General features: G+C 43.7%; 1 protein-coding gene across 2 annotated transcripts in view; it reads right to left on the reverse strand.

Annotated features, from left to right (window-relative positions):
- The window catches only part of drc11 (dynein regulatory complex subunit 11), an 84,793-nt gene that overhangs the window by 42,061 nt on the left and 18,379 nt on the right, over positions 1-24,353 (reverse strand). For both annotated transcript variants that reach the window (XM_030074764.1, XM_030074759.1), the window contains exon 9: positions 23,513-23,588. In XM_030074764.1, the coding sequence (XP_029930624.1) occupies positions 23,513-23,588 (76 nt within the window). The remainder of the gene's footprint in view (positions 1-23,512; positions 23,589-24,353) is intronic.

Below are 24,353 nucleotides of genomic sequence, written 5' to 3' on the forward strand. Positions count from 1 at the left end.
AGGTAAACCTGAAAATGTGAGCAGGAGGAGCCGTGCTGACAGGAGAGGACCTCCCACCTGAGCTGGTTTTCCACTTCTCCTTCTGACTCGGCTTTCCTCTGGCCTGACGACAAGCAAACAAACTCGAGACAAACACACTGTGAGCTGCTGAGCAGGTGGGGGAGGGGGCGGGGCCACGCAGGTGCTCTGTGGGCTTAACAGCGCAGGACGCTGCAGTGCATGCTGGGATTTGTAGTGTCCGTGTTGTGGGCACTAGAGAACCAGGACGGTATTGATACAGGGTATATGCAGGAATCTTGAAGTTACTTTTAATACCTTTTTAAGACTTTTTCAAGACCTTCTCAATATTTTTTAATACCTTTAATATCGCACCCACAATAGCCTAGTTTTTTATGTACCTGTTCATCTTTGTTTTTTAATAAAAATTAATAAATTCACACACTTTTACGATGTTTTTGGGACTCAAACTCTTAGACGGCTAATTCAGAAAAAAATACTTTCAAAATTTAAGACTTTATAAAGTCGTGATGAGACTTTTTAACACTTTTTAAGGGTCTTAATTTTCCCAAAATTGATTTATCACGTTTTAATACTTTTCAAGACCCCGTGGATACCCTGTGATAGAAAATCAGAAATTATCATGCAGATGTAATTGTGCCACAGGCAGTGATCAAAAATGAAGAAATTGATATAGATTGACCTGAACTGAACCGTGCTTAAAAAGAAAACAACAACAACAACAACTCCAGAAAACACCATCCAATCAGGACTGTTTGTGAAATATAAAGCCGACAGTATGCTTGTAAATTTTAAAATCTGGCTTTGCAATATAAGATGTGTATTTTTTGTGCATCTAGGCCCAACAAATGCAATCTATCATGATTTTTTTTGAGGACTTTTCTCTGCATCTGCTCATTGTCAAAGATTTTTGTTTCATTCTGTTGAGTTCATTTCCTCGAGACGAAGCAGAAAAAAAGCACATCGCTTCCTCTAATGTCCAGAAAATTGCGTTATTCAATAAAATTCTTTTGTAAACGAGAGGTGGATATTTTTTCCAAATGTTTCAAGAAAAATAAGAGTTTATTGCTCAATACTTCAAAACTGGATCTCATCACTTGTCAGACGTTTTTTTTTTTTTTTTTTTGCGTTCCAGTTTCCTGCAGAGGTAAGGCATGAAAACAAGGTTGCAGCTTATTATTTCTGTCTGATTTTCATTTGACGTCCGGTTTCCGTGTGAGGGGTTGTAATAAATCCCCGGCTTGTTTGGGGCGGTGGTTAATTCGTCCTGGCGTGGACCGAGCGCCTCCAAGTTCAGCCGGGGGTCGGAGGTCAGGGGTTTACCAGCTCGGTGCGAGGGAGCGTCTGTCTTTGAAATGAGATCTGCTCCTCAGGTCGAGGGGTCAACCTCTCCTCCACGCCCGCCTTTGCCCAACCCCCCCCCTCCTTCCTCTCCAAACGCCTGCCAGGCAATCTGATAGATGTAATTACCTTTTCTCCCTGCTGTCTCCTGTGTTTCCCCACAAACGCCGCCTGTTTGTTTAAATAAGGCCTCTATTCTCGTCCTGTGAGGGCAAAGCGGTTGAGAAAGTACTGGAGCCGGTGATCCACGGCGAGGGGTCGGCCGCTCTTATCTGGTCCCACTTAGTGGCTTTCAAAACGCACTAAATGAACTCTGGCTCATTCACACAGAAAGGCACACACACTAAAAAAATTAAACACGGCTTATTTTTGAGGGACCGCCTCAGCCAGAGGGTCGAAAAGGGAGGAAGACTCTAAAGTGTCCCGTCAAAGATGCACTGATTAATTTACAGCGTCCCAATAATTTGTGCTTAAGAGGAAAAATACATACGAGGACGTTTTTCCAGCAAGACAAGTCAACTGAGGAATAAATCAGACGCACAGCAACACAACACTCTTCCTTTACCTCCAACCATCTCCACACCTGAGACTCCACCTGTGGAGTTCAACCAGCCTCTTTCTCAACAGGGGAGCTCCAAAATGTTTTACTTCAATTACCCAAACTTCACGTTCTCCCCATCACTGACAGCTCTCAGTTGTATACCGAAACTAAACACAAGCACTTCGGCACATATCGATAATTAAGATTTCAGAAAGAAAATAATACTTTTACTGTGAGAATGCGATATGCGGTATTTCCCACCGTGACGCCGCTGAAATCACAAAAGATGTGGAAATATCAGGGCGGCCCCCTCGCCACAGTGTTCCTGCAGCTCCGGTGACACACGAATGTACACTACTGTAAGTTAGGGATATTCGGCTTTCGGGTGAAATTTCAGGATGAACCTAAAATGCATTATAACCTTTACAGGTGAACTTAATGTGACCTTCTGTAAACTTTTGAATGCACATGTCCAACTGTTCAATGTTTCAGTACTTTTTGCACAAGTTGCTGTTCTCTAACAAGGAGTTTAACGGCAAAATTCACATCAGGTGTTTGATGCTCCAGCTCATGGAGGTCGTATCATTAGGGAACGGCTGCTGGAGACTGGGGTACCTCAGATGGAGTGGCCTGCACTTTCTCCAGACCTGAATCCCATAGAAAACCTATGGGATCAGCTGAGTCGCCGTGTAGAGGCTCGGAGCTCTGTACCCCAGAACCTCAATGTCCTGAGGGCCGCCCTTCAAGAAGAGTGGGATGCCATGCCTCAGCAGACAATAAGTCGACTTGTGAACAGCAGGAGACGTCGCTGTCAAGCTGTAATTGATGCTCAAGGGCACATGACAAGTTATTGACACTGACATTTTTTGTTGTGGTATATCCACCACTGTTGTTGGCTTTTGTTTCAAGAAACTGTTTGAGATGAGGAAATCACCAGTGTATGCTTCTACTTAAATGCCCTACTTTCATGATATAATATCACTGTAGCGTGAACTTTTTATATATTCCATAAATTTCACCCAAAAGCCAAATATTCCTAAGTTTTTGTGAGTAGTGTATCTGCGGCGAAATTTAAACGACTGCAATTGCAGGTTATCAATCTAATAAAGTTCAAGGAAACCACAATCTGTGTTGTTTTCACTTCAGAGTGTGTGATAGATATGCAACCAAACACCGAACACAATAAACCTAATCCAGAGTGTCTGTGCAAAAACAATATGCGGTGTATTAAATGCCTTTTTTATGTAGAAATGTCAAAAATGCAAGTTTGTTGTGCACAGAAGAGAAGAGATGGATGTCTGTGCAGAGACAAGTGAGGGGCTTCGTTGCAAAATGCTGCTTTGGAATGAAAATCACCGTTATCCTTTCAGAACAAACCCCAAAAAAACAACAAGACTGTGTTTTCGAGGAAGCAACACTTTTGTGAGATTACACATAACTTTCTTCAATCTCTCATTTGGGAATCAAACCTCAACTTTTTTTTTTTTTCGCTTTTAAAAAACTCCCTCCCAAACAAACTAGTCCCATGATTCAGTTTTTCCATTTTTTCAGCTGCACAAGTCCACAATGACGCCTCCGTAATTATGTTTTATAACTTATTTGCTCGTTTTATTTGTTTTATTTGTTTTTTGTCACATTTGGTCTTGTTTCATTGCCTTGGCGTCTTTGTTTTTCTGTTAAATCTTCTGGCGTAAATCTTCATTTTGCACTGTATTATTGTTGTCGAGGGGCAGCTGGAGACGGTGCGTCGTTTCAAAATGTTTTATGGTTTTTTGTTCTGTGGATGTGAAGTCAAGAGCGTCGCATGGCCACTTTGTCTTTACCATCTTGGAGCGAAGAAGCGTGGACCTGCTGCCTCTGGTGCCCAGCTGGCTTGGTGCATCTCAGGGAATTAACCCTTTGATGCATGAATTATGAAAGCCTGAGTCCAGATTTTTCTCTTAAGTGTTTTTACTCTTCTTAGGACATGAACACTTTTGTGAGTCTCCATACTTCTTTAAGGACGCAGGACTGGTATTACCATGTCATTAATATGTTTTCAGCAACAAGAACTGACAGTCTCTGCATAAACCTCAAGAGCTTTCTAACAGCTGATATGCAATTCCACCATAGAAACCAATGCATTTAGGAGAAAATGACTTTTAAACAGCTGTGCACTGTAGTGACCGCTATGCACCAAAGGGTTAATGCAATTACCTTCTATTTATGTCCAGTTTTTGATTGTTATGCATCTCAAAACAAAGACAAAATCCTCACATGTGCAAGTTACTTGGCAATAAATGTAATTCTGATCCATTTTGGCCAAAAAAGGTCATGAGGTCACTCAAGCTGACAGGGTTCTTCCTCTGGGGAGCATGAACGGACTCATCAGATGTTTTGGTAATCTGCCAGACACATTCTGAGAAAGACATTTGACATTAAACTTTGTGATATCTTGTGTCGCAGGTTGACATTTTGACCGGAGGGCGGCGCTGGAGGAAAGGTCATGAGGTCACCAAAACTGAGAGGGTTCATCCTCTGGGGAAAATGAACGTGCTCTCCAAATTTCACGGCAATCCAGATATGCATTTTTACTCCTGTGTTATACATTTACAGATAAAACGGTCCAACGTGAACAGATCCGTCCTGAATATGAACCAGCTCTGATTAAAAGGTCCAGTTTCAGCCCAGATTGTTGTCCTGATAGACTTTGCTCTTTAAAAAGGATCAGCGGTGAAGGTCTCACAGTCGTAACCATCTGCAGTCCATGAACATTTCTCCCAAAAAGGAATTCCCGGTGATTAATTAATCTCAGTGACGCCACTATCACAACAGCAACATATCATATCTTTAACGTAAAGCAGATGATGGGGTCAGATGAGGGGGTTATCGCTGTTTAGGAAATATTTCCCCTGAATGTTTTTCAGGAAAATCAACGGGAGAAGGTTCACTGCTGAGCCTTTGGCCTCTGGGAGCTGGAAAAAAAAAAAAAACTCTAAAGGTGGGCGAGACGAGAAAAGTAGAAGCAGATCTGCACCGCGAACACTTCTGGTTTCCTCATTTTCTTGTCGCACGAATGAACGAAAAGCGAAACAAAGAGATTTTAGCCGGCAGAGGACAGGAAAAGAGGAGGAGAACGGGCTTCTCGGCTCTCCTTAGCACTTGTTTTTGTCTCTCTGTTTAGCAGCTCTGTCACAGGAATGCTGCCAGGCTGCTGTGGCTCTTGACCTTTGACCTCTCTGCTCCTGGCTGCCTGTAATTGCTGGTGATCGAGGAACTGAGGCTCATTTTGGTGTTGCATTCACTGCCCATCCCTCTGAATCTTTTAAAATCTTGTTTTTTTTCTCCAAACAAGGTAAAAAAAAAAAAAAAATCTCACTTGTTTCCAATGCAGTTTCAGGAGGTACAAATGTGTTGAAACAAGGCAGAATAAAGCAGCTCAGCCCAGTAAGATCAAGAAAATGACACTTGATTCAAGAAAATTCTGGAAACAAGTTGACTATCATGGGAAAAAAATGGGATTATCTCATCCCACTGGCAGATTTTTCACCTTGTTTGCAGAAAAAAACAAGATTTGAGCACTGAAAATGAGACTAAACGACGTGTGAGAACAGATTTTTGGAGTGAGGGGCTCGACTGAACACCATCATCATGCAAGAAAGCAGAGACCACACACAAATCAGTCAAGTCTAACTAAAACGTCTGTCATGTGTGTGTGTTTCCCCGCCACACACTGCAGCACCTGGGCTGTGAAAAGACGAGCGCCTCAGCTAGAACGTCACGCCTCTGCACTACGATGTTTTGCGGCTTTCGGGAAACAAAACACAACTGCAAGTCGGGTGTGTTTCTTTTTCTTTTCCTTTACACTGTCATTTATGTGTTGACTGAAATTCACGACCCATAAAACCCGTCAAACCTGTTAAAAACCCGCTGTATGATTTAAAAAATGCATGGCCTGCAATGAGAGAGTAAGTGTTTTCCTCTTGCCGGCTGTGTTTTTGCAGATCTGTGGCTTTGCTATGGCAGCAGCAGTGCACGGAGGTATTTGTATGCAGGGGCTTGTTTTCTGATCCCCTGCTTCGTTTTCCTTTTTTTTTTCTTTCTCTCTCTCTCTCTGTGTCTTTTTCCCGGCCTGCACAGTCTGGGAAACAGACCTGTTTTGTTCCTCCAGAGCCGAGCTGCAGGCAGGAAGAGTGATCCTGGGGAACAAGCGCTTCCCACTGCACGGTCCCCCGACCAGGAAATTGAAAATTAAATCCATGGGTCGCATCCAGCCGGTGCTCCGTGACGCTGGCATGGAGCGCAGGAAAGTCCCAGGGTTTGTCCGATGCCATGCCCCGGCCCAGCTGGGACGCAGGAGGCGGGGGGTGGGGCACAGTGTGTGTGTGTGTGTGTGTGTGTGTGTGTGTGTGTGTTGGGATTGCTGACACATAACAGCAGCAGGAGAAGCAAACAAAGCATCAACTGCGCCAAAAATAACCGGACACGGCACAGCACAGCGGATCAAGGTTTCCCATTAAGTGTTTATTTCCCGACGAGGTGGGAAACACTTTGAACGGAAACCTTCATGTTTGACTTCTCCGGGTCCATTTTCATGTGGAGTTTCACTTTGACCCACTGAGCAATTTTACATCAATTAGGCATTTAAAAAAAAAAAAAAAAAAAAAAAAAAAACATCTACATTGTTATAGACATGTCAAACTCAGCTGCACGGGGCTGGAAAGTGAAGCTTTTAGCAGATATTTGTATGTCAGGACAGGAGTTTTCACACCGTTTCATGCTCCAGACGCACACTTTCATTAAGCAGCAGATTTTATTTTGAAGAGATAATTGCCCCGTATGGATATGAACGTGAAAAGATATCTTTGGTTTGTGTGAGGTGTTAAAATGGTTTAAATGTTATAGCAAATAGAGTCAAAGTGGTGAAATGAACTCATAATATTGGACTAAACAGTTAAACAGGACCCGAGTTACAATGACAAAAACAAAGTACTGAAGTTAAAGTATGATTGTTATATTTAATAATCTACCAACTGCTTGGAGTTTGATTTGATGCTTGGTTTGATATGGAGCACAAAACATCTTAGGCTCTGCTGGAACAAAATTCAATTTACGAGTCGTTTCTCTGTACTAGACCCTGGTCGACCAATGACGTTTTACTTGGAAGAGGTACATTTGTTCTTTTGTGATTTAAAAAAAAAAAAAAAAACAAAAAAACAAAACAAAACAAAAAAAACAAAGAGGTTTTGTGCATCAAGGGGAAAATTTTGAAGAAATTTGGAAATTGGAAATTTGCAAGAAATATTTCAATGTAAAATTCAAGACAGCCATTAAAATTTGGATCAGGCTTAGATGTTAAAAAAATCATTTTACAGCTAAGAAAGCACCATTGCATACACATGACATATATATTATATGTTATATATATTATTCCATTTAAATATTTTTGAAAAGTTTCCTCCTTTGAGGCCTCAGAAGGTTCAATTCTGACTCGGTCCAGAATTCCAGAATTCCCGTCACAGAGGAGCATCGGAACGCCGTCACAAAGCTCCTCTGTGACGTCGGCGACACACAGCAGACACCTGGACCTGCGAGTGTGTCCGGACTTTCATTTCCAAAGTGATCGCCTACAGTAAGCATGTCACTGAAGCAGGTCAACAACCACAGGAGGACGGGCTCCTCACAGCTCCGTCCGGCTCCACAGAGCCTCCACCAGGCTCCCATCACCCACATTCACACCAGGTATGGACATTTTCCCTGCTGTCTACACAACTTTCTAAGGGACTTTCTGACTCTCTCTCTCGGGTCACGTCTTGCTCAGCTGCTCTCTGCTTTTGTTTCCATTTTTTGGAAGAAATCAAGCCAGTTTGCTCAGGTTGCAAAGGGTTAATTCAATTTAAACACAGGAAACGTGACGTTGATCCAGGTTTCAGACGCTTAGATTTGGTTTGACAGGTTTGATGTTCAGAGTGACAGCGCTCGCTCTCCTGTGATGCTGCTTTTATACAACACTTCCACAAACAGCTTCCATCAAATAACGGAAATAAGACACGACACATTATGATTTACTCATTTAGTGATAATAACAGTAAAACAGCAGCGTGCTGTTATTCTGTATATCAGCACTCACTGAGCGCCTCTTGTCCAATCAGACTGAGCCACTAACAAACTGCTGTGTCATGTCTGACATGTATGGTGCTACATTATATTTGTTCTTTTGCTCTAATTATGTTGTTGCTGTAGTTTGTGATGTTTGGACAGCTGTTGATGCATGACTCTTGACCTTTAACCTTCAGCTCCACCAGAGCTGAGAACACGCTGAGGGAGCAGCGTCAAAATACCAAGGAGCAACAACGAACTCCTGAGGAGCTCCAAAGCTCCTTCACCTCTCAGGAGCAGGAGGAGGAAGCTCCCAAACAGACCTTCATCCCTGTTGACCCCCAGCTCTCCAAGGGCAGATTCAGCCGCCAAAGGGAGCTGTTCAGGGTCAACCTGAAGAAAAGGAGGGAGTGGATGATCGAGCCTCCTCCTGAATTTAAAAAGGCCCAGGAGAGGAAGAGGAGGGAGGAAGAGCTCCGAAAAGAGAGAGAGAGGAGGGAGGAGGAGGCGGCCAGAGAGAGAGAGGCCTGTGAGAGAGAGAAAAGAGAGAGAGAGGCCTGTGAGAGAGAGAAAAGAGAGAGAGAGGCCTGTGAGAGAGAGAAGAGAGAGAGAGAGGCCTGTGAGAGAGAGAAGAGAGAGAGAGAGGCCCAAGAAAAGGAGGAGGAGGAGGAAGAGGCAGCAGGAGTCCCAGAGGCAGAAGTGGAGCTGAAGCTCGGCTTCTGGGAGAAGCTCCAGGCCTGGACCTTCAGGCAGCAGAAAGACCGCAACCTGAAGAGGATCTCCAGGACTCTGAGGCAGGAGCACAACTGCTGCAGCTGTGAAGGTGAGTCAGGTTAGGAGTTGTATCCCCCTCAGGGATGTGGAGCTTCACAGACACATTGTTGTATTTTTTCAAAGTGGTGTGTGAAACCATTAACAATAATATAGTCAGTCTCCAATTAATTTAAATTTAACATTTATTTCTTTTTTAAAATTATTTATAATTTAATATAACTTAAACAGCTCAGGGACATTCATGCAATATTGTTTGAGCACCTTTTGCACCGTCAACTTAAAATAATGTTCTGTTTTTTACAGAAGGGGTCAAGTTCGCTGAGCGGCAGCAGTGGAAAAGAAAGAAGCTGCTGAGAAAGGAGGAGGAGAGAGAGAAGAGAGAGGAGGAATGGAGAGCTCAGCAGCTGGAGAAGGCCAGAGAGAGAGAGAAAAGAGAGAGAGAGAAAAGAGAGAGAGAGGCCAGAGAAAAGGAGGAAGAGGCAGCGTCCACGGCAGCAGAGGAGGAGCTGAAGCTCGGCTTCAGGGCGAAGCTCCAGGCCTGGACCTTCAGGCAGCAGAAAGAAGGAAACCTGAAGAAGATCTCCAGGTCTCTGCAGAAGGAGCACGGCGTCTGCTGCAGCTGTGAAGGTAAGTCAGGTCGCTCACTCAGCAGGAGGAGTGACGGCAGCGTGGCCTCCTTCAGAGCCGCTGCAGCTCCGTCACACTCCACACTCACCTGTCCACCTGTCCACCTGTCCACCTGTCCACCTGTCTACCTGTCTACCTGTCCACCTGTCCACCTGTCCACCTGTCCACCTGTCCCTTTTCTCCTGCAGTGGACGGCTGCCCGGAGGTGGCTGAGCAGCAGCAGAGGAAGAGGAAGAAGCTGCTGAGGAAGGAAGAGGAGAGACAGAGGAGAGAGGAAGAATGGCGAGCAGAGCAGCAGGAGAAGGCCCGCAGGAAAGAGGAGAAGAAGAAGAAGAAAGCGGAGTAGAAGGAGGACTTCTCGGGCCCATCCTCATTTTTTTATTTTTTTTTTTCATCTTGAAAACAAAATCTCCTCCTGATGAGACCTTTTGTCCTAAACTGAGGAAAGGATCCCAACCAACTTCACGTTCAGCATCCTTTCCCATTTTAACACACACACACACACACACACACACACACACACACACACACACCACCACCACAACCCTTCACTCCTCTCAATCTCCACACCCCTTAAACCCTACACACTAACACCACACACACACACACACACACACACACACACACACACACACACTCTAACACCACACACACACACACACACACACCAAAAGGTCTCATCATGATTGGCAGATTAGATTTTTTTTTTCAAGATGAATGTGCGCTCTTAAAAAGGACGTCGGCAGTTTATTTTCCAGCGCTCCACACGGCCCAGCCTGGGAGCCGGGACGTCCTGAAAAGCTCCACGTCCTTTTTAAGAGTGCACCTCGGGCGGCACGGTGGCTGCTGGTGAAACACTGCGGCCTCACAGCGAGGGGGGCGGGGCTTGGGCTCGCGGCCCCGCCCTCTCTGTGTGGAGTTTTCGTGGTTCTCCCCGTGTCTGCGTGGGTTTCCTCCGGGCGCTCCGGTTTCCTCCCACACTCCAAAAACACGACTAAATTTGCCCCCATCAGTAAAATCAATTGTCTCTCCCTCAGCTGAGGCTCCCTGATCGCTGCTTTTTACTCAATAAGTCTCTTTACTGTACTTTGTTGGCTAGATGCTGTTATTTCATATTTTATTATAAGTTCTGCCAGTTAAATTTTACTCAGAGAAGGAAGGAGGACCTTATTTCAAGAATCACACATGAAGTGCAATTATAAGGAAGAGGATTTGGGCCGACCCAACAGTAAATACATAAATAAACACATAAATAAACTGAGTTCTGAGATTTATCTCAGAAAAAAGTTCTAAGAGGAGAAGAGGTTCTTTTTCTTCTGATGTGGGCACATCAGAATTTGATCAATAAATATACACACTCAGAGTCACTTTATCAGCTCCAGCTGTCCCGTCTGCTGCAGCTCAGCTCAGCAGCTCTGCCTTAAATTCCACCTTTAAACAAAGTTTATAATGTTGGAGGATGTGTCCATTTAATTCTGTGTTTATTACTGAGGTTGTAGTTTGCAGAGGTCTTGTACCGGACTACTTCATATTGTAGTCCTGTTTCCATTTTTTTGTCCTCCCAATTTAAATATAATGAGGAGGGACAGAATAGTGGAAACAGCTGTCAGTAAAGTGCAGTCCAGTCCAACAGCAGCACTAACTATGAGCTCAATGCCAAACACAGAAGTGAATGAACACCTCTGTTACCGTGACAACAAGACAAGGTGAGCATTACAGGCAGCAGGAGAGGAAACTTTATAGCACAACAGCTGGATTGATTTGGATTAGATTATACAGGTGGACATAATAAAGTGGCCACTGAGTGAATATGAATAAACTGCAAACAAACATAAGCGTCCAAACATCATCAGTAAAAACTACAGAACTGGTAATTATTTAGTGGTTATTATTTGCCACATTTTCTTTGGGTCCAGCAGGATGGAGGGTGAAGTTTGAGCAGATCAAGCCTAAATATTAACAATCAACATTTCAAAACTTCAGGATTTTCCCTTCTTAGTTGCAGTAACCTGAATTTCACCCGGCGCTCGTTTCCCCAGCGGGCCAGTCTCTCCTTGTAATTATCCATCGTCTCTCCGCCAGTGTTTCCAAGACCAAGGCCAAACAGTGGAAATGAGCCTGCGACGTTTTATGTTGTCCTTCATGACGCTGATTGATTATCGGTCTTGATTGTTCAGTGTGTGTTTCAGAATCCGCCCAATGAGCTGCACAGAGCTAATCTGTGTATCGCACAGGGAGTGACCCGGGCCGTCGCTGCCGCTCTGCAGAGAGAGCGCCCGCTTCACTTTCACGCTTCATTACGTCCAAATAAACCCAAACGAGCAATCATCTTCCAATTACAGACATCTGGTAAAACAGTGTGTGTGTGACGGTGTGTGTGTGTGTGTGTGGGAGCGCCGGTGGCCGGGCCCTGGGACGGACAGATGTTTGTTTTCAGTCGTCGCTTTGACAGACGGGATGTTTTACACGGAGCGCTTCAGTCACCACATTCCTCACGGTGCAATTACAAATTCATCTTTTCGCATGACACAAAGAGGCGTGCAGAGGTTTCATCAGCGGGGGTCAGAGGTCAGAGGACAGCCAGAGCTGGCGTTCACTGTGAAACGCTGACCTCCACTTTGGTCTTAACCGGGCCGTGCACTTCCCAGGTTTGTCGTTATGAACTTTGACGTTTTACATGTGAGCAAAAAAATCCAATGTCAAAGCGTCCCAGGCTCGAAATCGCCAACCAACGTCCTGCCGGCTACACCCTCAGTCTGGACTACATCCTGCCTGCTCCACCAATAATGAGTCTGCTATTACACACTGTTCACACTTAACTGTACTGCTCAGTATCCCACAATGCATTTCACACTGCAATCAGGACTATAAGCCAGGCTCGAAAAGCTGTTACACTTTTCAGTCTAAAACTGTTAAAACATAATTTTTATGAGGTTTTTTTTTGTTTTTTTTTTAAATCAGGAAACAAAGTAGCCATGTAGTTTACCAGTATGTGATCGGTTTAGCCAAATAAGTTTGGAAATCTGTTTTTGGAGACGCTCTCAGTCGAGGCACGGTACAAGTTAAGCACACTTCCTGCTGTTTATAAAATAAAAGCGTCGCTCACAAATACACTACTCACAAAAAAAAAAGTTAGGGATATTTGGCTTTTGGGTGAAATTTATGGAAAATATAAAAAGTTCACGCTACAGTGATATTATATCATGAAAGTAGGGCATTTAAGTAGAAGCATACACTGGTGATTTCCTCATCTCAAACAATTTCTTGAAACAAAAGCCAACAACAGTGGTGGATATACCACAACAAAAAATGTCAGTGTCAATAACTTGTCATGTGCCCTTGAGCATCAATTACAGCTTGACAACGACGTCTCATGCTGTTCACAAGTCGACTTATTGTCTGCTGAGGCATGGCATCCCACTCTTCTTGAAGGGCGGCCCTCAGGACATTGAGGTTCTGGGGTACAGAGCTCCGAGCCTCTACACGGCGACTCAGCTGATCCCATAGGTTTTCTATGGGATTCAGGTCTGGAGAAAGTGCAGGCCACTCCATCTGAGGTACCCCAGTCTCCAGCAGCCGTTCCCTAATGATACGACCTCGATGAGCTGGAGCATCAAACACCTGTTGTGAATTTTGCCGTTAAACTCCTTGTTAGAGAACAGCAACTTGTGCAAAAAGTACTGAAACATTGAACAGTTGGACATGTGCATTCAAAAGTTTACAGAAGGTCACATTAAGTTCACCTGTAAAGGTTATAATGCATTTTAGGTTCATCCTGAAATTTCACCCGAAAGCCAAATATCCCTAACTTTTTGTGAGTAGTGTAATTCAGGGGATACATTATACGCAGGAGGGGTGCTTTTGTTTTGAAGGCGGGTTGTGTGCTAACTTCCAGCTCACTGTCAGAGAAACATTCGCTTCAGTTCACAGCATCAGAGCTGGAACCGGACTCACCACGCCTTAAAAATATACAAAAGACAGGCCTTTGTGGGCTCAGAAGCCAAAGAAATATGAAAAAAATCACCAAATAGTGAGAATATTTCTTTGGACGGGTGAAAAAGCGATCAGGTGCGAGGGAAACAAAATGAAACAAGTGGGAGAAGCAAAACAGATGTGACGTGTTTGGTCGCTGTGACTCTGGTGCCCATATGTCTCTGTGACCTCGCTGTCGGCTCGTACTGGGACCAGATACGGCCTCACATCCTGGACTGGTTGTGAACAGCTATTTTTAAAAAAATCAGATATGAGCCACAAACGGGAACTGAGCCTTGAGGTGAAAAAAATGTGCAGCTTTTTCTGCGGCCTGTTTTGTTGTGCAATCCCACTTCAAATGAATCTGCATCTTAAAGAGTCATTTTACATCATTTTGAGTCTTCATATGAGGATTTTTTTTTCTGGGAACAAGAATAAATGTGTTGAAACAAGGCAGAAACAAGCAGATGAGCCACCAGGATCAAGAAAATGACACTTGATTCAAGAATATTCTGGACAAAAGTGGGATTATCTCATCCCATTGACAGATTGTTGACCTTGTTTGAAGAAAAACAAGATTTGAACACTGAAAGTTAGACTGAATGTGGAGATTTTTGCACTGTGGAAGCATTTTGGCCGGCGAGCCGAAGATTAATTTCTAGTTTTCCGGTTTCTTGATAAGGCGAGACGTGCCATTTTACACCAGACTGGTTTGATTTAGGATTTTACATTTTGTTTGTTGGACTTTTGTCACTCAAACTGAACTTGCTGAACTAACTTGTTTGAAGAAAAACAAGATTTGAACACTCAGGACGTTTTTTTTTTTGTTTTTTTTTTGCAGTGAAGACAATCCGATTGAGAAGTTACTTTTTTTATTTACATGAAGATCCTCCCTGCAGGATTCACTGCTGCCTTAGCAAAAAAAAAAAAAAAGAGAGAGATTTTATATTTATCAGGATTCAACACAAAGACTGAAAGTAGGCGAAAGAGGGAAAGGAGGAAAACTAGAAGACAGGGGCAGCTGCGTTGCATTTTTCCACTCTCACATTAACGTCCACGAAACACATTCATGCCAGACGACCAGAGCCAGAGGTCACGGCCTTGTAAAAAACCTGCAAATCAATCGCCTCTTTTCATAGGACCGGGCCGGACCAGGCGCCCGGCGAGCCGAGGGGCGGCTAATGAGCTGCCGTGAGCCGAGGCTGTGAGAGCGCCGCGGGCCGGCCGGCGAGCGAGCGCTCCTGAGGCGAGGTGTCGCTGCAGAGGTCTGGTCTTCATTACCGCTCAAAGGCTTGTTTCTTTTCAAGAGCGTAACCTGAAGCCCCTGGGCCGCGGTGGCTGACGTTCACGGGCGAATTATAAGCGAGGCAGAATTAAACAGCTTTGACCGGGCGTATAATTGCTTCCTGCGAACTCACAGCTGCTGCGTTGGGTTGTTTTGCTTCACGCACGCTCTCCTCGCCTCCGAGAGGAATTACGAGGCGAAGCGGGGCAGACGTGCGGGACAGGCGCTGCCTCGCTGCCAAAGTGGGAGCAGTAAAGGGGCGACCACACTTCCTGCAACTTGGCTGACGAGTCGCTGCCTCGTCGACGGTGTCAGAGGCTCTGATTACATCCAAGTCTGCACCCGCTCGGGCTTCAACAGGCAAATGAGGCATTTTGCTGCTTTGCTTTTTCCATTCATGACTTTAACTCTGAAACCTGAGAGCCCAAGGATGGCTTTTTTTTCTTCCCTCTAAACAAATTCACTTTGTTTCTTTTTATTTCATTTTTTTGTTTTTTTTGTTTTGGGGATTAATGGAACCGATTTTTTCTTGTAATTTTCTTGCATTTTTTATTTTTTATTTTTTTGCACGTTTTTGGGGTACCTTTCTGGTTGTAATTTAAAATTAAATATATTTTTATGATAATTATAAATATATATATATATATATATATATATATATATATTTTTTTTTTTTTTTTTACTCATTTTCTCCTTATTTTCCAGTAATGTTTTACTACTGTTCCTATATATACATTTTTTGTTCTAAGTTTCTGCTAGTTGATGTTTTGTGTGATTTTTTTACTATTACTTTTATATATTTTTTTCTTTTTTAAATTAATTTTCTGGCAATTTTCTTGAACATTTTGCCTCTACAATAGTTATTTCTTGCAGATTTTTTTTTTTTATTTTTTAAATTTTTTTTAAATTTATTTTTTTGTTCTTGTTTCTTGCTGATTTGTTCATTGCCATTTTTCCCATGTTTTTGAAAGAGATGCGGTTCAGGTTTTAAAGGGTTCATTCGTTTCAATAACTTAAAAAAGGCCGACTGCAACAATAAAAACTTTATAGTAACGGTCAAATTTAAAGATACTGGACATCAGCAGCTGTATCAGAGTGAGTATCAGACTTAAAACAGCCACATCAGTCGAATCCTAACCTTGAATGGCTTTTCTTCCTGTCTGCTTTGCTCTTTTCAGGTTGAACTACAGTTCATAAAACTAAATTGGCTGCTGACAGCCGAGGACTGTGAAAAGTCCGGATGCTGCCAACATTTCTGTGCCGACAAGCCTGCGGAGCGTCCAAAGTTTCCCCGACTGCTCTGCATTCTGCCAACAACATCTCCATGTTAACAAGCCATTCAGCCGCATCCTCGCTGCTCAAATGTTGCTTTTCTTCACACACGGTCCAAAATCTGCCAGTGGGATGAGATAATCCCACTTCTTTCCAACACAAACCAACTTTGTTTCCAGATTTTTTTTTTAATCAAGTGTCATTTCCTTATTCCTGGTGGCTGATCTGCCTCATTCTGCCTCGTTTCAGCACATAACACTTTATACTGCACTGGAAACAAGTGGGATTACCTCGTCCCACCGCCAGATTTTAACACATAATATGACACTAAAGCTCTTATTAGGATGGAGATTTTCTTTTTGCAGTGTAGGAGGCAAATGCACTGAGCTGAGTTTGGGCCTGTGAAGCCTGTCAGAACACGCTGTCACTTCAAAATAAGACGTTCTTGAGGAACTTACTTTCTAGAGATCCTGGTTTTCTCTCAGACAATGCAGCACATGTTCAAAGTGATTATGCCTGATGGAAGTGGGAGCTGAGAACCCATCCGCCCCCCCGCCCCGCCCACGCTCCAGCAGGATGTTTAAGTGATTTGAACTCGGAAGCGACCAAACGCCTCGGACTCATCGCTCACACGCAGGAACCGCAGAGCCGTTTCATCCCCGAGACGTCGGCGGCTTCTCCGACATCCTGCCAGGAAGACGGATCGCCCTTCAACCTCGGGCGCCGGGGTTAAGCCCCCGTCACAGCAAGCATCTGCCCTGCTGAGGTGTCCTTGAGCAAAAACACCGAACCCTCAGCCAGCTGTAGCAGCTCTATGGCTGACCTCTGACCCCTGACCTGTGACATCCACGTGCACGGGGCAAACAAACCCACAATTACACAAAGTTATCACATTATGAGCTGAGATAATCTGGAGTGCTACCTCGCTCTGTAACTTCAATCAGAATAACAACCCCGTCTCCTAAAAAGTAACTTCCCATTCGACGAACTGCAACTTGGGTAACGTCAGACAAATGTACAAAATATTGCATCCACGTATTAACATTATTCATAATAAACTTTGAGGGCCACTGCAAATTATAAGATAAGTTAAGATAAGATAAGATGAGATATTCCTTTATTAGTCCCACAGTGGGGAAATTTCCAGCATTACAGCAGCAAAGTGGATAGCAAAATATGAAGCATAATAAATAAATAGCAACAAGCAATATAAACACTATAAACAAGGAATATAGTACAATTTAAACAACGGAATTACACAATAAAGTGAACAATAAAGTCAAGTGAACAAGTTACTGAGCTGCCTAAACCTGAGTAACAACCTGCTCCGACGGAGGTTCAGAGTTAGCGTGAAACCATGAGACCAAGTGACAGAACCCGACGCCCGGTACTGGGATTCAGGAACTGTCAGACTTGATCCAGCCTTATGGGAGCGAATAAATATTTGGCTGCTTTTATCTTTTATCTTTCCCGGGAGAAACAACAAAACAAGAAAGCACCAGGGAGATGGCCTTGAAATTCGGGAGAAACCCTGGAAAAATGATCTGATATCCAAGATTGGCACGGGGACCTAATCCGGGCGTTTTGAAGTGATCAGCGGGTCAAATTCTGATCAATATAATTTCCAGCTTCTTCCCCGTGAATGTCAACTGTTACAAACTGTTCACTTTATACCTCTAACGTCAGTAAACGGTGTAACTGAGAAGAGAAGCTCGCTGTTGAAATGTTGGCCGTGCGGAGATGTTTCATTTTGCAAAACTCAGATAAAAGCAGCCAAATATTTTCAAAGCAATGAATCTTTTCCATCGTCGCACAGGAAGTGATGAGGAAGAAGAACCTGCGTTGTAAGCATGAGTGACTGAACAGGCAAAGAAAAGAAAAAGTCAAACTCCATCCACAGGGAATCCAAGCCCCGCCCACTGTGTTTGATTGACAGGTGATCCGTGAGAGGTGCACCACAGCGATGAGCGCTTAGCAACCAAAACAGAGCCAAAGTGCAAGAAAGCAACACTGCAATCTCACGCATGGCCACTTAGAGAAGATTAATCGTCATTAAAGTTTAATTAAAGGTGTTTATCCGACGATTAATCGGCCAAATTGCGCAGCGTGAGTCAGGACGGATGGCTGTGTCTGCCTTCAGCCCGCTAAATTACCTCTGCTGATGTGGAATCGCCCTGAAGGACCTTATAAACACGGCGGGTAGTGGTGACAGACGCGGTGTACTTGCAGCTGTGATTTGTGTGTGTTTTTGCAAGACGAGGGGAATCTGAGGAAACGGGGGAGAAGCCGTAAACCACATGTTACCTCCCGAGAATCTGCCGGCGCACCAGGAAACCTCGCAAACCTCAAACCTCGCCGCCTCGGGTGACTGGGTCAGACGAGGGAAAGCGGAGGAGGCACGGCTGAAAAAAAAAAAAAAAAAAAAGGGCCATGAACGTGACATTCAATCTGGTGTTGGAGGAATGAAGCAGGCACGGTGAGGAACGTCCACAATGAGTTCATTTTCTCTTAAGGATTTTGAATGTGTGTGTGTGTGTGTGTGTGTTTGAGCATCTTATGATTATCACTTATTCATGACATTAGTTTTATACATGGATGAAGTGCTATGCTACATTATGTCTTCATTTTTTCCTTTTACTTTATTTAAAATTGTTGGTAGAGCCATATAAATTGTATAAACCTCATTGCCAACATTATTTCCAGTGATAAGCGGCCACTTTTCAAGCCCCTTGAGTGCTTTAAGGCAATTTTAAGGCAATTGATTTTTTCATTTCAAAAAAGAAAAAGTTAATTTCTTTGCACTAATTTACAAGCATGCGTGTTGTGAGAGTGACTTGATAAATGCAAATATAAGGAAAAATAAAAATCTAATCATAAATATCGGCTCGGCCTCAGCTAAAGACTAATGTTATTTTTAACACAACTGGATTTTCAAGATCCTCAATGGAGGACAAAGATCAGCTGGAGTGATAAACTCCAACAAACAAAATGCAAAAACCTAAATCAAACCAATCCAATGTGAAATGACACGTCTTGCCTAGAAATTAATGTTCTGTTCGCTAGCCAAATGCTTTCACACGGCAAAAATCTCCATCTTAACAAATCATTTAGCCTCATCCTCAGTGATCAAATCTTGTTTTTCTTCCAACAAGGTGAAAAATCTGCCAGTGTGAGGAGATAATCCCACTTGTTTCCAGAATCTTTTTGCATCTAGTGTCATTTTCTTGATCCCAGTGGCTGATCTGCCTCATTCTGCCTTGTTTCAACACATTTATACTTGTTCCCAGAAAAAAAAACCTGCAACAAGTGAAACTGCACTGGAAACACCTGGGATTATCTCATCCTGCTTTTTTCACCTTGTTTGAGGAAAAAACAAGATTTTAAGACTCAATATGAGACCAAGTAGCTTGTTAAAGATGGAGATTTTTGCAGAGGACGTAAAATGTGAATTGTAGATAAAGTCTTCCAGTCAGTTCAAACACGCAGAGTTCAACAAGGACAGAACGCTAAGAGAGATTTAAGGGCTGTGAAGAAGACATAAGGGCTGAAATCAAACATAAAAACAAGATTTAAGAACTGAAAACAAAGTTGGGGGAATTGGTTACGGTGGTGATTTTGTGGAGCGAGGGCAGGACAGGCTGAGGAAGTGATGAAACACAGAAACCGAGAGGCTGCCGGCTCGCGGTCGGGACCGAACTCAGCCGGTCGCCAAGACGACCAGCGGCAAGATGGATGAGCCGCGCCGGGGATCGGAGAATTTCACCGCTGTCAGACAAAATCCATGTATCTGCTGGACTCGGGAGCGTAGTTTTCCAGTAAATGAAGAGCGCGGTGATTATTTTCTCAGTGACGTCAGTGTGTTTTTGAAATTATGTGGTGGGGGTTTCGAGGGGCCCCCGAATGCCACAAAGCTCACTTAACACATAAATGATCATGTAAACCATCAAGTCCGGCGCAGAAAAAGAGTAACACCGGTTTCCTCTTGGCTGTCTGACCTCAATCCATCAGCACACAACGCAACTCCAGGCCCACGTTAGCAGCCAAAAAACCTTTCTGAAAAATCCCAGAGATCCTCAACAGGGCAAATCGTCGAAAATGATAAAGCCTCGCTGGGAAAACTCCCCCACTGACGAATGTCTGCAACGTCTCTATATGTTTCTGATGCTGCTCTCTTGGCCCGACGTCTCGTGGAAATGAGACTCATCTGGTAAAATCAAAAATCGGTAAGTAACATAACATCTGCCAAACAGATCTGAAGCTTCAGCACCAACCTTCCAGTGCACTTAGTTATACATTTTACCTTGTATATGATGGAGTCAACACACACCTGAGTTACTGAGGGGCCGTCTGAACTGTTAAGTAGCACCAAAATCCAAAATTTACTGCCGTGCACTCAAACTCCAATGCAAAATATTCATTTTAAGTCCTTAAATTAATATTTTGAATTCAAGTCAAGAGTGTGTGGCGGTCGGTCTTCAGTCTTCATATATTTTATCTTGACATAAATGCTATAAGATGGTATATTGTGCCATTATTCTATAACACATAAACTACCCAAGTTGATGAGCTGTCGGTGAGTGGTAATTAATAAAATCAAAAATGCAATATAATAATAATAAAAAAAAAAAAAAAAAAAAGCCAACATACCTATTTAGGTAACTATAAAATTGAGCATATTGCCTTCTAGAAAAAAAAAACAAACTTTACTTTAAAGACATTTCCCCCTAGTACAGTGAATCTCTATGTTTTACTCTGAAAGAACAGCGTCGTGTTCCTGTTTTGTGCCATAAAGCAATCCAGCAAATTTCCCACATGCAAACATACGATGGAAAATGCAGCGTAGAAGCTGATAGAAGCTGACAGGCTGCTGAGTTTGGAAAATTTGTCTATTTTAATCATAATTATGTCTCAAAATTAACATAATAATGAATTACTGATTAAAATGTTACACACAGCACCTTTACAACTACAGTAACCTGAAAAATGCACTCCTCTCTTCACCCCAATACAATGAAGCTGGAACAGCTCTTTCCAAAATCAATGACACAGACACTCGACATAATCCACAGCTACTGGGATACTGCAATGAGTTTTGTTGGGAACTATTTCCTGTCAAAGAACGCTTACAAACTGTATCAATCCGCCTCTTTCAAGGCAGACAGATACAGATTTTTAGGTGAACTGCTCCTTTAAGAGCCTGTTTAGTGCCATGCTGTACCTGCTGAGATACAGAGCACTGCTACTCAATTACATCATTTAATTTAGGACGTCGGGAGCGTGTGACACCTTTAATCCCGTCAGTCCGACCCTCTGAGTGAATCCCGGCTCTCGGGGTCGTTTGTTATCGGGCAGGAAGCGCAGGCGGCAGCAGGAACGCTCGCCAACAGTGAGGGATCGCCTCTCGAGCCAGAGGTTGAGAGCGGCTGTAAAGTAAAGCGTAAACAACTAAAACTGAGTGGCAGGAGCAAAAACACGCCCGCCACCCGGCGCCGGTGTTGACTTAGCAGAACCAAAACAGCGCGGGGGCTCCAGAGGAGGCTCCGGGCCCGGGGAGCCTCTTCCACACGCCTCGCCACGGGTCAGCGCACACACAGCACCTCACTTCCTCCTGAAGGGCCCAGAGGCCGCCGCGGGACAGGAAGCCGAGGTTTGGCCGCGAGCGGGTCTGTCGGGGGGGGGCGTGATTGATTTGCAGAGCCTGAATGCCTCGTTCTTGTGGGCGAGGTTTGTTGTGGTGGGTTAGATAACATCACAGCCTGATGGATGAGGTGCTGACCGGCGAGGCCGCGGTGAAGCCCTGACGGGCGGAGCCGCGGTTTACGGGTTTGATTTCATTGACTGACATAAATTTTGGGCTGAGAGAGGTGCCGCGCTGCACGTTTGACCCCGAGCCATCATCACGCCGCCTCTCACGATGTGGCGTGACATCCACAGGTGACGGTGGAGGCGGACCAACAACTGAGGATCAATCAATCACACTTAATTTCTACAGCACTTTGCAGAGAAACATGTGACACAAAGTGCATCACACAATAAAACAACAAAACTATAACCTAAATAAATACATAAATAAATAACTAAAATGCTATTGGTTGGTCTATGTGAGTGTCCATCATGATTTCGAGAGGTGGCAAAAAGATGAAAAATTATTTTGAGGGATGCACAACAACACACATTGTTTTGGTCTCACTTTCAAAGCTCTTGTCAGCCCAGTGATGTCCAGAATGGTGGAACTATTTTGTGGCGTAAAGTAGTTTCATTTGATCGCTCCTTCTTAGATGTGACAGATAAAATGACTATAATCCACTTTTCTGCACTTGTTTTTGCAGCAGACTGTTACACAAACACAAGAGAGGTTGGTGGCACTGAACATCATCAGCAGATCGACTCAGCCACGTTTAAACCGCTTGATTATCTCCTTTACTGCCCCGCTGACCTGCCGGCTCCATCCTCACAGCATTCAGCGGAGGAGCCTCGTTCCTGCTCCTTGTTGAGTTTAAAAAAGCGTCTAATTAGGACAGAAAGGCTCCGAGGTGGCTGGAAAACCATCCGGGGACTGAAACAAACCTAAACTCGGCCTCTGTCCTACACCATGGCCTACATCTGCTCTTATTCTGCAGGTTTCCCTCGACGTGTCCTCACACACAGTTTTAAGTCTCTGTGTGGCTCCGTTCCCATTTCAACAACTTCACTACTGTCTTGTAGTTTTACTTAATTTGTGATATTTTTTTAACACGTGGCAATTAAGTCCATTTTATTCTCTATTAACACCACAGTTGTGCAGTAAAAATGCAGTAAAAGTAAAAAGTGTTTCATATAAAATGTCCTGGCAGTGAAAGTGACTGAGTGACTGAAAAGGAGGAGAGAACACACTGCAAACTACATGCTTTTAAAGGGGCATTACGCACAATTACAAAGCAAGGAACCTGTAGACTCAACTGACACACGTGGAATAAGCACATCACATGATGTTTGAGTCTAAATGGTTCTCATCTTCCACGCTTATTCCACATGTTTTGCCAGTTGAGTCTAAACGGTCCTCGCTACAGTTTTTCATGGTGCAGCTTTTATTGCAAAATTTGGAAAAAAAAAAAAAAAGACAAAAAGTAGAACCAACCAAGTGGAAGCAGGTTCCCCCTCTTGTCTTTGGTGACTGAGCTTTTATTGTGAAAGATTCCACAATCTGTCACTGACCATCTGTTCTCTGTGATGGATCTGCTTTAGAATGTAGTGAAGGAAAAATGTGAAATTACTGACTTTAAAAAATACTCAAAGTGCACAAAAAGCTACTCAGTTACAGTAACGTGAGTAAATGTAATCAGTTACTTCCACCTCTGCGCTACACTGTTCTGCACACTGAGTGATTTAAAACTAAAGGAGAAAAGCCTAAAATCCAAATTCTCAAGCATCACAGGCACCTAGTAAGACGTTCAAGAGTTAAAGCAGAAAAGAACAGTATCCAAGCACCTCTGACCTCAAACAAAACACAGCTGATACCACAGGAAGAGACGCGGCGGTCGCCCCGACTCGCCGTTATCAGTCACCGCTGTCATGAACGGTTGAGCGAGCCTCGTCTGTGGGGCTTCACGCTCTGGCGGACTCACCTCGGTAGATTTTGGCTCCCTCCTTGACAGTGGGCAGGAAACTGCTGGGAGGCATCGTCCAGCCCTTCTCCTCCTCCTGCGACGGGAGAGACAGATCTGATGAGTCACACAGAGAGAGAGCTTCACGTCGTGTTAAACATCAGCAGAAGCATCGCTTCACTCCCCGCTTGCAGGAAAAATGCAAGAACGAGAGCCAGCGATGAACAAAACTGACAAAATAACCGACACACACACACACACAGAGATAAAATCGTTTGTGTCTGCTTGTTTCTAAACCAAGCTTGGATGCACGCAATGTCACTCACATCTGACTGCAACATTTGAACATTTGAACTGAAAACACACTCAACAGTCAACAAGCTGCAGCCTGATAGAGCTTGTTTTTTCTTTTTTTTCATCCATGTGTGTCCAATCTGGAATACCACACATTTGTGTTGCGTTGTGTTGTGTTTTATTTGAGTGTGTGTGTGGTAAGGAACACATGTTGTCGCAATGTGGTAGGAAAAAAAAAGTGTTTAAAAGAAGAAGTGTTTGAAGCTACATTTGTGCTCCCAGCCACACTTCACAGTTTCTACTGGAACTGTAAAACTGAAACTGCAGCGTTGCTCATCACCTCGTCTGGAGAATCCATGACTCTCTCAAGGTTTTTCCTCCTATTTTTCTTTGCTTGTTAAGATTGAGAGGGATTGACCTGAGCAACCCGCAATATTTAATTTACTGTAGCAGTTTGACCTACATTGGTAATTCATTAGAATGTTAATTTTGAGATGTTGGTACAGTTAAGGTAAACCTGTCAGTTTGTATTGGCTGCTATGTTGCATTTGACATGGCGTGTCGGCAG

The sequence above is a fragment of the Myripristis murdjan genome, chromosome 2 (assembly GCF_902150065.1).
Source record: "Myripristis murdjan chromosome 2, fMyrMur1.1, whole genome shotgun sequence".
Taxonomy (NCBI): domain Eukaryota; kingdom Metazoa; phylum Chordata; class Actinopteri; order Holocentriformes; family Holocentridae; genus Myripristis; species Myripristis murdjan.